The 12515-nt window shown below is 34.0% G+C and overlaps 1 protein-coding gene across 1 annotated transcript in view; it reads left to right on the forward strand.

Moving 5' to 3' along the window:
* Positions 1-12515, forward strand: part of LOC110378002 (ryanodine receptor) — a 163501-nt gene that overhangs the window by 58765 nt on the left and 92221 nt on the right. Inside the window, exons 3-8 of the mRNA XM_064042448.1 lie at positions 7502-7651; positions 9041-9094; positions 9535-9549; positions 10875-10952; positions 11345-11463; positions 12201-12270. Of these exons, the coding sequence (XP_063898518.1) occupies positions 7502-7651; positions 9041-9094; positions 9535-9549; positions 10875-10952; positions 11345-11463; positions 12201-12270 (486 nt within the window). The remainder of the gene's footprint in view (positions 1-7501; positions 7652-9040; positions 9095-9534; positions 9550-10874; positions 10953-11344; positions 11464-12200; positions 12271-12515) is intronic.

A 12515-nucleotide genomic window follows, 5' to 3' on the forward strand; every position in this document is an offset into this window, starting at 1 on the left:
CATTATTAAATGGCCGTAAGTAAAAACCTGTACGTACAGAAAATTATAAAGCTTTCTATAATATTCATCCGAAAGTAACTCAGTCTATCTGTCACGCTTTCACACTAAAACCGCTGAACCGATTAAGGAAGACAAAAAGGAAGTTATCACACTCTGTACGGACATACCTAAGCTTTTTTTTATCCAGGTGGTAAAAGTCGTTTCCTAGGCATGCGGTGAAATCGTAGACTAAAGCTAGTTTTACCGAAACGTATGATTTATGTCTACTGAAATTCAGCTTGTTGCACACATTTTACGATTTGTCTGCGTTCAAAACTATTAATATCGTTCATACAATTTGTCAGTGGCGTGTAATCGCTTTACTATTTGCGTGGTTTCCTGATGGCATTACTTGGCTGCTGAATTTATGTATGATGTCTAAATAATAAACTATTAATTTGTGAATTATCATTACACGTACGTCGCGTCGGTAGGTACGTCAAAAAACACAAAATATAATATGAACCTACTTTACTCTAACATATAAAAGTGTTAATGGTTTATATGTTTAGCTTTCACGCTATTTAAAACTGCTGAACCATTTGGGATGACATTTATGGTATAAGTTATATACCCAAGTGTGCGAAGGTGGTCTCTCAAGATCTGTTCAAAATCGGTGGAAGCAGTTAGCATCCAGATATCGAAGAAGGCTACAGGCTTTAACTGGATGCGTAGAGCATTCCTCAATGTTCGTGGGTGATACCGCGGGTGGAAGCTAGTCGTAAATAACTGCTAATAATTTAGAGGCTGTATTTCTATGCAAGATTAATTCTTACTTCTACTAAATGATCCTTTTCTGTGCCAAAATAAATGGCTACCAATTTGTTATGGAGAACTTACGGAGTATTCTTTTCTAGGCATCAATTCTAGGTCGAACGATTCTTTTTAACTAAAGTTCGGAGTTAGACAAAGTGTAGTCATTATTGGCATTTTTGTGAACCCCTAAATTGCTAGAGTTTCCTAGTAATAGTCTCTTGATATCCACTTCAACCAATGAAGTATAAGTTATCTATACAGACCTACTAATATAATAAAGAAGAAACATTTATTGTTTCTTTGTTTGTGGTAAAAACTGTTGGAAAGCTACACTCTTCCTGAGTAACATAGGTTATATTTTATCCTGATAGTAGTTCCCACGGGACGCAAGTGAAACCGCGGGAAAAGAGCTAGTAGAACAATAGCAAGTTTGAGTTATGATACGAATGACCATCATTAATGTCAGTTGGTTGATAATCATTCATAGTTACGTCTAAATAAAGCTGATTTAGAAGTTGATGCCGTTCATAATGAACTGGGTACTGTTAATTTATGTTAACCTTCGAGCGAATGCTATTACTATAGATTCACCTGCGTCTAGGCTACTATTACTTATTACTTACTATAATATCCGGGTGTCGGAGGTAGTTCCCTCAGGAAGAGGGTGAAACCGCTGGCGGAGTTTAGTATAAATATAAAAGTGCAAACAAGGTTTGGATGGCAGTAAAACCCCTCTTATTTCTTCTGTTGATTATTATGTTCATTATTTGAATGGAGTTACAAATGGTATTCAAAGCATCAATCAAGCATTTGATCTTTTGAATAATCACTTTTCGAAAATGCCATAATTTTCCATAAAAAGATTGCTTTTAATGAAAACGCAATTCCGTGTGAAAAGAACCGGTAATTGGTCGCCGGCCCCTTTTCAGGGTTGCCACATTTCGTAAAAAAAACTACATATAATGACAAATAACTGAATTCTTTTTACCTGTAGAGTCATATCACATAATCATTAGTTGTGGCCTTGCATTAAAAGTGCATTATTGTGAAGGATGCAGGTAAAAGCTAAATGCGTCAAACTGAGAAGGAACTTTATAGCGCTCCGTACTTCACAAATCCATACTAACATTATAAAAGCGAACGTGTGTAAGTCTATCCGTCTATCTGCCAAGATTTGACTTTTTTCTAGTTTTCAAAAACTACAAAACAACCTATATATACCAACAATTGATTTAATTGAAATTTGATTCATAGTTTAATCTCTCTTATAGTGAAAACCTAACTGGGACGCGGCTGAAATCGCGAAGAATATCTAGTATCGTATAGGCTGATTATATTGTTAAAAATCAACCTATCAACAAGGATATAAAGCCTTATTTTATCATTTTTTTATACATGTACGAGTATGTTGTGTTCTTAAACTTTTTATATTGCAAAATTTCTCAAAACTCAAAGCATACCGCGGCCATTTTTAGGCCAAGTTAAAATATTTTCATGACTTTACTCCGCTATAGCATTCCTGATACTAAGCTCACAAAGTAATTAAAATTCTACATAAAATTAATGTATTATGGACCTTTTGTTGTTAAAAGGTTTTATTTAAAAGCTTAAGATTATTTATTTAGCCTTGTTTTGGAATGGATAGATAATAAAAGTAAATTAGGTTAAAATACCTTTTTTATGTTGTTTATAGAGTTGAATTCTTAGAGCTGAACCTGAAACTAATGATTTAATATGTTTTTTATAGTTTATGAAGACCTAAAATTATGGGTCTATCATCATAATCATCATCTCAGCCGGCGGACGTCCACTGCTGAACATAGGCCTCCCCCTTAGATCTCCACAAATACCTGTTGGAGGCGACCTGCATCCACCGTCTTCCGGCGACCTTTATAAGGTCGTCTGTCCACCTGATATGGGTCTATAGTCCTTTAAAAATATTGTTTACTAGCTGTTCCCCGCAGTTTCACTCACGCACGTCCCGGAAAAACAACTTTCCACAACCGGGTAAAAAGTTAAATTTTATGCTGAAAGTTGTCCTTTCTCTGGCTCTATAGGTCAGAACCTATCTGTTAAAAATGCTTAGTATTTTTTGCGTGAGAAATCTACAGACAGATAGACATAGTTTCGAATTTATCAACCCGCTCCGGCTTCGCACGGGATAACAATATTCCCCTACTAATTTATGTATGTTATTATACATATAAACCTTCCTCTTTAATCACTCTATCTATTAAAAAAACGCATGAAAATCGGTTGCGTAGTTTTAAAAATTTAAGCGTACAAAGGGACATAGGGACAGAAAATGTGACTTTGTTTTATAATATGTAATGAAATCAGTAAGGATAATTATGTAAATACCGAACTTAATGAGTAATTAGATTCATTAGGCATTATTGCAAGCAAACGCTGTAATTTCAGCGATAAATTGCGCTTTGAATGCATTGTAACGGAGCTCTAATTATCATAAATTGCAAATAGGTTGGGATTACAATTGTTCTTTGTTCAGAAATTATTTAGTACTAGCTTCCGCGCGTTCGGTTATATCGCGTTTCCAAGAGAATTCTTCAAAAGTCCGGGATAAAAACTATCCTATGTTCTTTCTCAGGGTCAACTCTATCTCTGTACCAAATTTTATTAAAATCAGTTCAGTGGTTTAGACGTGAAAGAGTAACAGACACAGAGTTACTTTCGCATTTGTAATATTACTAGGTGATGCCTAGTTTTCTAGCTGTGGTTTTGGTGAGGTTTCTCTTCTCTCTCAATCGGCTTTTTAATGTTCTAAGCTGTATGTCATTAGCGGGATTCTAAACTCAAAATAGAAGATAATACAAAATAATACACGTGTTTGGAACTTAGGATTTTTAGTTAAAAACTGTAATATTGCCAGCCATCCCTATTTATCCGCCATAAAATTACCATAATCAACCACCATTAAAATCTGCTATTCCCATTTTCACTGTCTAAGAGCTGGCAGCCCTTACTAGAAGAGAATGATTGTTGCAAATGGAATCGCAGAGCGTGAACAGAGCTACTATTGTATACTAAACGCCTAAATTGAAAGGAAAACTAATACTTTTGTGTAAGAAGTGAAGTATCATATCAGATCATCATCTGCCTAGCCTTTTCCCAACTATGTTCGGGTCGGATTCCAGTCTAACCGGATGCAGCTGAGTACCAGTGTTTCACAAAAAGCTACTGACCTATCTGATCTCCTCAACCCAGTTATCCGGGCAACTCAATACCAGTTTTCAGACTTACGAAGACACTATTCAAATGACAGCCGGGACCTACAGTTTATCGTATCCTCCGAAACACGGTCGTCCACTATCTTAGATTATGCCATAAAATTACCACATTAAAATCTTCTATACCCATTTTCATTATCTTAGAGCTGGCAACCCTGTCTAGAATAGAATGATTGTTGCAAATGGAATCGCAGAGCGCGAACAGAGCTACTATTGTGTGCTAAACGCCTAAATTGTAAGGAAAACTAATACTTATTTGTTGTGGTAATCACGTCTTTTGTGAGAAGGGGATGTATCATATCAGATATTATTTATTGTTCGCTTATATTAAGGGAAAGTGTTAGGTACTCCGATTTTGATAGAATAGCGAGTAATAAATGGAAGAAATTTGAGAGAGCTGGATTAAAAACCATAGTAACTATGGCACTGAAAGGATTTTAAGAGGAAAAATAAGAATGTATTTTTACAAACAAATACACTCTTCAGCTTGAGGTATTAAGTATACATTACCTCTGATTTCCCTGTAAAAAATATCAATATATTCAGCCTGCCTACTAGTAAAATGATTTTAATTTGATTTTTCTCAATAACTGCCTGACCCAGTTGCAACCACCACACTACGTTATAAGCACTTGATAAATGTTTTTAAAACCTACTCAACCTAGAAAACTCCAGATTTATTCGGTCCAATGCGAACCAATGAGGTCAAAACAATAAATAAAATATTAACTCAGACGGGGGTGAAAATTAAACTTTGCAAATATCTTAGAAATATTACGTGACAATATTATAACGATACTCGTGCCGGGTACCAAGTGTTGCAAGTTTTAATGTTAACTTTGTTTTACTCATTTATACTTGATTCTTAATGTAAATAGGTCCTTAGAGTACTAAATATTTGTTTTGTAATTATAAGAAGTTCGAAGTTTTAGCTACATTCAAAGTTGTTTTCCCGTTTTATGGACCGAGCAGAGAAACATCATGACAGCTGCATATGCTGTCAGAGTTAATCTTTGTTCCTATTCGTATGGTTATTGTCACGTCTGAATATGAGGTAAATTATATTCACATAATTAAGAGGAAACATTTTTTGTTTGTTTGTACACTAAAGGCTCTAAAACAACTGCGCCGATTTGAAAATCTCTTTCACTGTTAGAAAGCTACCGTCTTCCCGAGTAACATAGGATATAGTATCTCTGTACGGGCAGTAGTTTCCAAGGGATGCGGGTAAAACCGCAAAAAATCGACTAGTTCATAACTGTTTAGATCACATATGAAAACATTTCACTACTCACACTCACTCACATACTACACTCTCCCTCACTCACATGCACTTACATTCCCGTTTATTCTCTATTTTTTTTTTGTTATTATTTTTTTTTTCATTTTTTTTTTGTAAAAAAATTATATACGAGTATAAAATATGTACTAATAGACTGTTTTAGTTTATAAGAGCTTTACTATTGTTTATTGCACAGACGAAAGAGACTGAGCCCCACGACACAGGGTATCCTAGTGTGGGGTTCAGTGTAATTTACATGATGGATTCTACTTGTTTTAGAAAAATAAAGTTATTTATTATTTACATAAGGCTTGCCCAGATTTTCCTTTTACAAATTGAGCATATAGTATACCAACTGACTCCATAAAACTACACAATCTTATAAAAATATTAAAACAGTACTCCAATATTCCCTTTAACCACTACCCACAGAATTCCATTACTAACAAGTCTATCGGTTCCCAAACCGCGAAAATTAATTTCTTATCCCTTTAATCCAGTAACTATATAATATTCATGAAGTTTACACCTTGGCACGGTCTTCCGTAGTTTGAGATATTAAGACCTGAGTTACTGGTCTCATGAATATTATAAGACCCGACGGCGAGTAGAACTTTTGCTGTCCTATATTTTTGGGGATTTTCCTGTGTTTTATTACGTAAAAAAGGCAGTCATTTAACATCCTTGGCAGTTGTTAAGGGTAGTTAGAAGACAGTAAGTCTGACACCAGTCTAACCAAGGGGTATTGGGTTGCCCGGGTAACTGGGTTGAGGAGGTCAGATAGGCAGTCGCTTCATGTAAAACACTGGTACTCAGCTGCAGCATCCAACAAGACTGGATGCCGACCCCAATATGGTTGGGAAAAGGCTTGGCTTGTAAATTATGATGATGATGAAGCATGAGATTTTCAGGAACAGTTATTTTGTTGCTTTCTATCCAAGAAATACTTAAAACGTACATAGATATAACTTTACTATTAAAGTTACCTTGGTTGGTACTTTCCTGACCTGGAATCGAACCCGCACCCTCATACTAGAATCCAGTGCTTTAAATACTAGGCCATTACCTACGATTTATAAATTGGTACAGCTACATATGTACAGATAAGATTTTTAGAATTCAATGCATTTCCCTTTACTTGCCCGCTGTGCAATCCAATATTACATTAGGGTAACATTGGATACTTTTGTTACGGCTTTCATCAGAAAAATATATGAAATGCAGTTTGCTACAATATGTCTTTTGTAATACAGAATATCAAAGCAATACAAAATCTTGTTTTGTAGTCTAGTACCTATAAGATATCTACTGAAATATTCTCCTATATCATTCTTTAAACCAATACAATGGTACAGGGTCCAACAATTTTCTTTATTTAATATCTGCATTTATTGTGTTAAGCATAAGGTTGAATTTGCAATATGACTAAAAATATAATCTTTTCACTTGAGTTTCTGTCTATACCCAACTCTTAAATGTCCGCTTGACCGTCATAAAATGTGACGCAACTATTTTCATCTGAAAGATGACGAATAGGAAATGAAAATACCTGTTTACGACGAAATAAATATAAACGTGAAAGAACCCATGAAATGTCGCGTTGTTTCAGATACAGTAGTGACATCAAAATTTTTTAGGTATTTTTGATGGTACCTACATTAAATGATCCCGCAGTGAGTGCAGCGTGAGGGAGTGTCGGACTCTTACTGACTAAAACCCACCATGTTCCTTCTTAAGCCTTTTACGTACAGTAAACTGCACAACAGTGGTAACTGTCATGCACCTTAACACAATAGTAATAAGTACGATTTTCCTATAAAACTATTACCACTGACCTGAAGTTGACTGTACCAGGGCCGCGCTTACTATTTCGAATAATCCCACAGCCCATACCTTAGATCTTGTGACAAAAATTTATATAGCATAGATTTCGGTCAGTCTTTTTAAAGTTACATACTTGATTTTTTATAAGTTTTTGGGAGACGATTATTTATCAAGGATTCTATAGAACTTAATGTATCATCTTTATCTTCTTACCTGAATTACGACATTACGACTACCTAAATTGTTTGATTAGTCCTATTTGAAACAGTCTCAACTGCCCAAGAATCCAAGTACAATTTTAAACCTTAACCCTACCACTATAAAGACTATAATCCCTTCTTTTTCTTCACAGGAAGACATGGTGTGCCTATCATGCACGGCGACAGGAGAGAGAGTGTGCCTGGCTGCCGAAGGTTTCGGTAATCGGCACTGCTTCCTGGAAAATATTGCCGACAAGAATATACCACCGGATCTGTCGCAGTGTGTGTTTGTTATTGAACAGGTGAGTGAATATTATTCAAAGGCTTGTGTTTAAACACCACCCAAAAAAGTACCTATTTTACTACCAAAAAAATTCTAAACGGTTACCAAAATGGATAAATGGTCACCAAATAACGTTTCCAAAAATATTATTAGGTAAAACCATTTTTTCGTATTATTGACTACTAAAAAAATATATGGACGCCTTTAAAATACACTTTAGACCAAATATTATATATTGTCACTACTTAGATGTTACCAATTATGTAATACCATGACTCCTAATTTGGTCATTTTTGTTAGACTAAAAAAGCTAACGATCGCTAGAATATTTCCCAAATACCAATTAATATACTAGGGTTCCCAAACGTACGTCGCTTATTTATTGTTATATGAATTTGTGTGTAACTCAGTACCTACGTTTAAAATGTAAGCACGCAACATGCAGCAAGCATGGCTTCTGTCACGGCTCCGGCGCTGCAGGGCTCCGGCGGTCCCTCGCAGGCCGCCTCGCCCCTCCGCGCCTACGCGGTTTTGAATTGCACTCTAGGGGTAGGGCAGACAAGACTACGTGGAGTAGGTTTTGCAGCGATTCGTTTTCGTCACTAACTTTGATTTTGGTAGTAATATTAATCTTTTAGTTGGATAGAATTTGGTGACCATTAATCCATTTTGGGAACCAAAAATAATATTTGTGCGAGATTTGCGATTTTTCTGATGTTATTTTATTTTTTTTGGATCATAATATTATATACTTTAGTGCCCTTTCAATAAAGTCAATTTATTTTTTTTGGAGTTGTTTATTTTATTTGGTGCCTCAGCTTAGACTCTTAAAAATATTTTTGGTGATCGCCTAAATTATACCCTTATTCAAATATGTGAACAATTTTAGGACAAAAACAATAAAAAATGGTATCTTAAAATTAGGTATGAGCTACTCAGAAAAATAGATGCGTTCTGTTTGGCACTGTGAAAGGGGGCGTTTTGGGGGTACTGTCCTTTTGTATTATTTGACGTGAAAAAGTGCTATAAACTAGCCTAGTTTCAATAAACGTTTTTGACTTTGACTTTGACTATTACATAAGGGTTAACTTGTTCTTTAGGTAGAAAACTATTGTGAACACATGCTTTTTTGAAAATAGTGTCTATGGACTTTCTTACCTGTCCTTCTCTATGAGACCTACTCCTTGGATTCGTGTAACTAACTAGCTTGACATTTCGAAAGAGCTTTTATAGCCCTATTTGAAATAAAAAAAAGTTAAGTTTGAGTACTCGTTCTGATTCATGGTTTAGGTAAATATGGTAAAAAAAATAAAGAATGCGCTATATTTTCATGAAAGTTTGTATTTTTACACCCAAAGATTACACTTAAAATAACATTTACTTACTAATAAGTTTTTCTGTTTTTCAGGCGCTTTCAGTAAGGGCCTTACAAGAGTTAGTGACAGCCGCTGGATCCGAAACTGTAAGTATATAGTCCAGGCTGAATTTTATATTTAACTGTATATCAACTATACCATAATTATATGTAACTGTAAAATTAACATTTTGAAAACCTTTCCGAAGTATAATAATGCCACCCTATGAATAATTTTCAATTATATTTTTGACTAAACTTCACTTTAAATATGTTTTTATAAAGGGTTGGTTTCACTATTGACTTTTGTGAATAGTGATTTTTTTATTAATTTTTTATAGATTTTTTTTGCTTTTTGTATTTTTTTTAACAAGAAAATGGTGAAACAAATTCTTGATGATCCTATAAAGATTTTTAATGGCAAATCTTTTGTATACATATTCCATACTTTATTACAATGTTGTGGTTAACCAAAATTGAATATTTTTTTTGTCCTCTTGTGAATAATTTCGTTTTACGTATTGCGATGGTGTTTAAATTTTTTCCAGGGGAAAGAAAACTTAGTGAGTATATCTGCCTATGGGTAAACAATGCATGCAGTATCATTCACATTTTTGGCTAATTGGTTAAAAACATCTGGCTTAAAAATATTGACGTTTCAAAATTTTCTGACAAAATTTTATTGCTTAACATATTTTTTTTTCAATAATAATACACGGTTTAACTTTCAAAATTCATTTATGTGATCGCTTATAAATCTTACTAATTTATTTGTTTTTTAAATAATACCATCTGTTTTAAAAATTGGGTCTTAACTTTTTATAATTAATTTAAAAATCAGAAATAAAGAGCTGTTTAAAATAAAGTAAGTCCCAGGTAATTAAATTTTGGAGTTAAAAAGTTATTTATTGGGTACCTACCACAAAAAATGTCTTTAAATTCCCTTAACCAAGGTATGTTTTTCCAAGAACCTAGTATTTATTGTATTTTCCTTGAGATGGTATGGTAAATTACTTAATCACTTAGAAAATGTTTTCTCTTCTATCTAATCCTTCGCATGTGAATTTTCTTAGATTAGAATAGTATTTGGTCTTCCCTACTTATTAACCAAAATAATTTAAATATTTGTAAGGAATATTTGGCTTTGATACATGCAAAGATTAAAAGTTAACAGAGAGTATTTAATATAAAATTAGGTGATAAAAATACTTATAGTCAGACCGTTCTTGGTATAGTTGACAGCTGCTGACAGTCAGCACAAATATTAGTATTTTCCCTTGAAAATTGACAGCTGTCAACTGCACAGAACATTTGGTACCCCTAGATAAGTTTACACTTATGTTTCATAGCTACCCTAATTAGTATTTTAAATTACATCTTCCTAAACTTAGTCTTAACTGACGTATAAATTCTCAGTCAATATATTTGCATTTACTACAACCTTGATAGTTACTCGCCCCAGTTAAAATTATCCAAATTCGATATTGGAACGTCTTAATAGACTGTCATTACCCAATTAATTAATCCACGAGGTGCGAAATAACACCTCGTTAGCATATTAGAGGTTATTAAAATGGCAGCTAAAATTTGGCGCCAAATATTCGCGTTATGCCAAATTGATTGTCATTTGATGAAAATGGTTTGACAGTGATGTATTGGAGCTGTCAAATTGTGTGATGAGTATTTTTAGCCTGTTCTTAGGTCGGTTAAGGTTAAATTTTAATAATGACTGGCTATCGTAATTTTTATGTCATCGACCTAAATAGAATTTTGATTGCAATTTTATTTGGCTACAATTCATTTTAGTACTTCTTCGATGAAAATATTTTTTTCTTTCTTAGTTTTTTTGATTATGTGGTTCTAATCTATTTGTTTTCTATTATTTCAGGGCAAAGGCACTGGATCTGGTCATCGTACTCTATTGTACGGCAATGCTATCCTTCTACGACATCTCAACAGTGATATGGTATGAAAGTTAATTAACTTTACAAACCTTACTATTACTCTTTATTTATATTTTGTAGGTATCTCTTTGCCACATTCATATTTTTTCCATAAAACATTGTCTTTAAAAGAGTACCGTCTTTTTTCTACGTTTGAATCATCGTTTTTGACAAAGTTAATGGCTCAAACACTTTTGAAAACCACGTTTTATGACAAAGCCATTTATGTCAAAACAGAAGGTTTTTATAGCAAAAAATACTAATTGTTTTGCTAAAGTTATAATAATCAATTTTTATTCAGATAATGCAATCCATGTACGACACAAAAATTTTCAACAACTGATTTCTATTTCAAATGAAACATGACGAATCTTTTTACTCAACTATATAATTACTTAAATCCTCATTTCTCCAGTACCTGGCCTGCCTGTCGACATCATCATCCCAGGATAAGCTGGCCTTCGACGTGGGTCTGCAACAGCACTCCCAGGGTGAAGCCTGCTGGTGGACTCTTCATCCTGCCAGCAAACAGAGGTAAGGTGTTCTCAACCTTATTGATAGGTGGTAAGGTTGATGTTTGTGTAACATATTAGGGTGGTGCGTACTGCTTTCCGATTTTTAAGACTGATTGTTAGACCTACTGGCTTCTAACTACCCGTAACGATGAGGTAAGGCATTGTCAACCTTATTATAAAGCTGGAAGGTTGATATTTGTTTAACATATTGAGATGGTGTTTATGACTTTCTGATGTTTGGGCACTACAAAAGGCTGGGCTTTGATGGATGAATTGTATGACCGAGGCTAAATGTGTTATTAAGATCAATCAGCATTTATCATTTATTTATTTATCATTACTATTGCTTTGAAAGAGATGTAGATCCATATTTTTCATATGATGAGATTTTTTTTATATATTACAGACAATATATTATAGACAGCATATAAAGTCACTGTATATTATGTTACACTAATAATATCAGGCTTCACAACCTTTGCAGCAATTTTACCCTTAAGGCATTCATTTACTGATCCTGGTTACAAACTTAAGGGTTAGTTCCACTATTTAACTATAACGATAACTAAACCATGACCAGCTGTCAAGTCGCTGTCATAACTAAACCATGACCGGCTGTCAAATTGACCAATAGGCGGCCATTTTACACCTGGCTTATTTTTGATCATCGTTATAATTATACGTTGCACCAATCAAATGCTTAAAAAACTATCTAATATTCCTGATGCTTAATCTTTATGCTTTGTTACTCTTCAGATCCGAGGGTGAGAAGGTTCGAGTCGGAGATGACTTGATTCTGGTCTCCGTGGCCACTGAGAGATACTTGGTAAGTTAAGTACATTATTTTTTGCATTGCATTAATATGATTAATTTTAGGGCATTTTAGCTGTTTAGAGTCCGTTAAAAGTATCAAGATTGTAGGGTTACTATAATCTTGATCATTTGGGCAACTGTTTTTAATCTTTGGATATCAAATTAGAGGTTGGATAATTTAAATCTGGTATAACAGGTTTCTATGCGACACATTTGTATAAGAAAAGCTAACTGAATAAAACCCAAAATATATTACGA

This window comes from Helicoverpa armigera, chromosome 28, assembly GCF_030705265.1.
Source record: "Helicoverpa armigera isolate CAAS_96S chromosome 28, ASM3070526v1, whole genome shotgun sequence".
In the NCBI taxonomy this organism is placed as follows: domain Eukaryota; kingdom Metazoa; phylum Arthropoda; class Insecta; order Lepidoptera; family Noctuidae; genus Helicoverpa; species Helicoverpa armigera.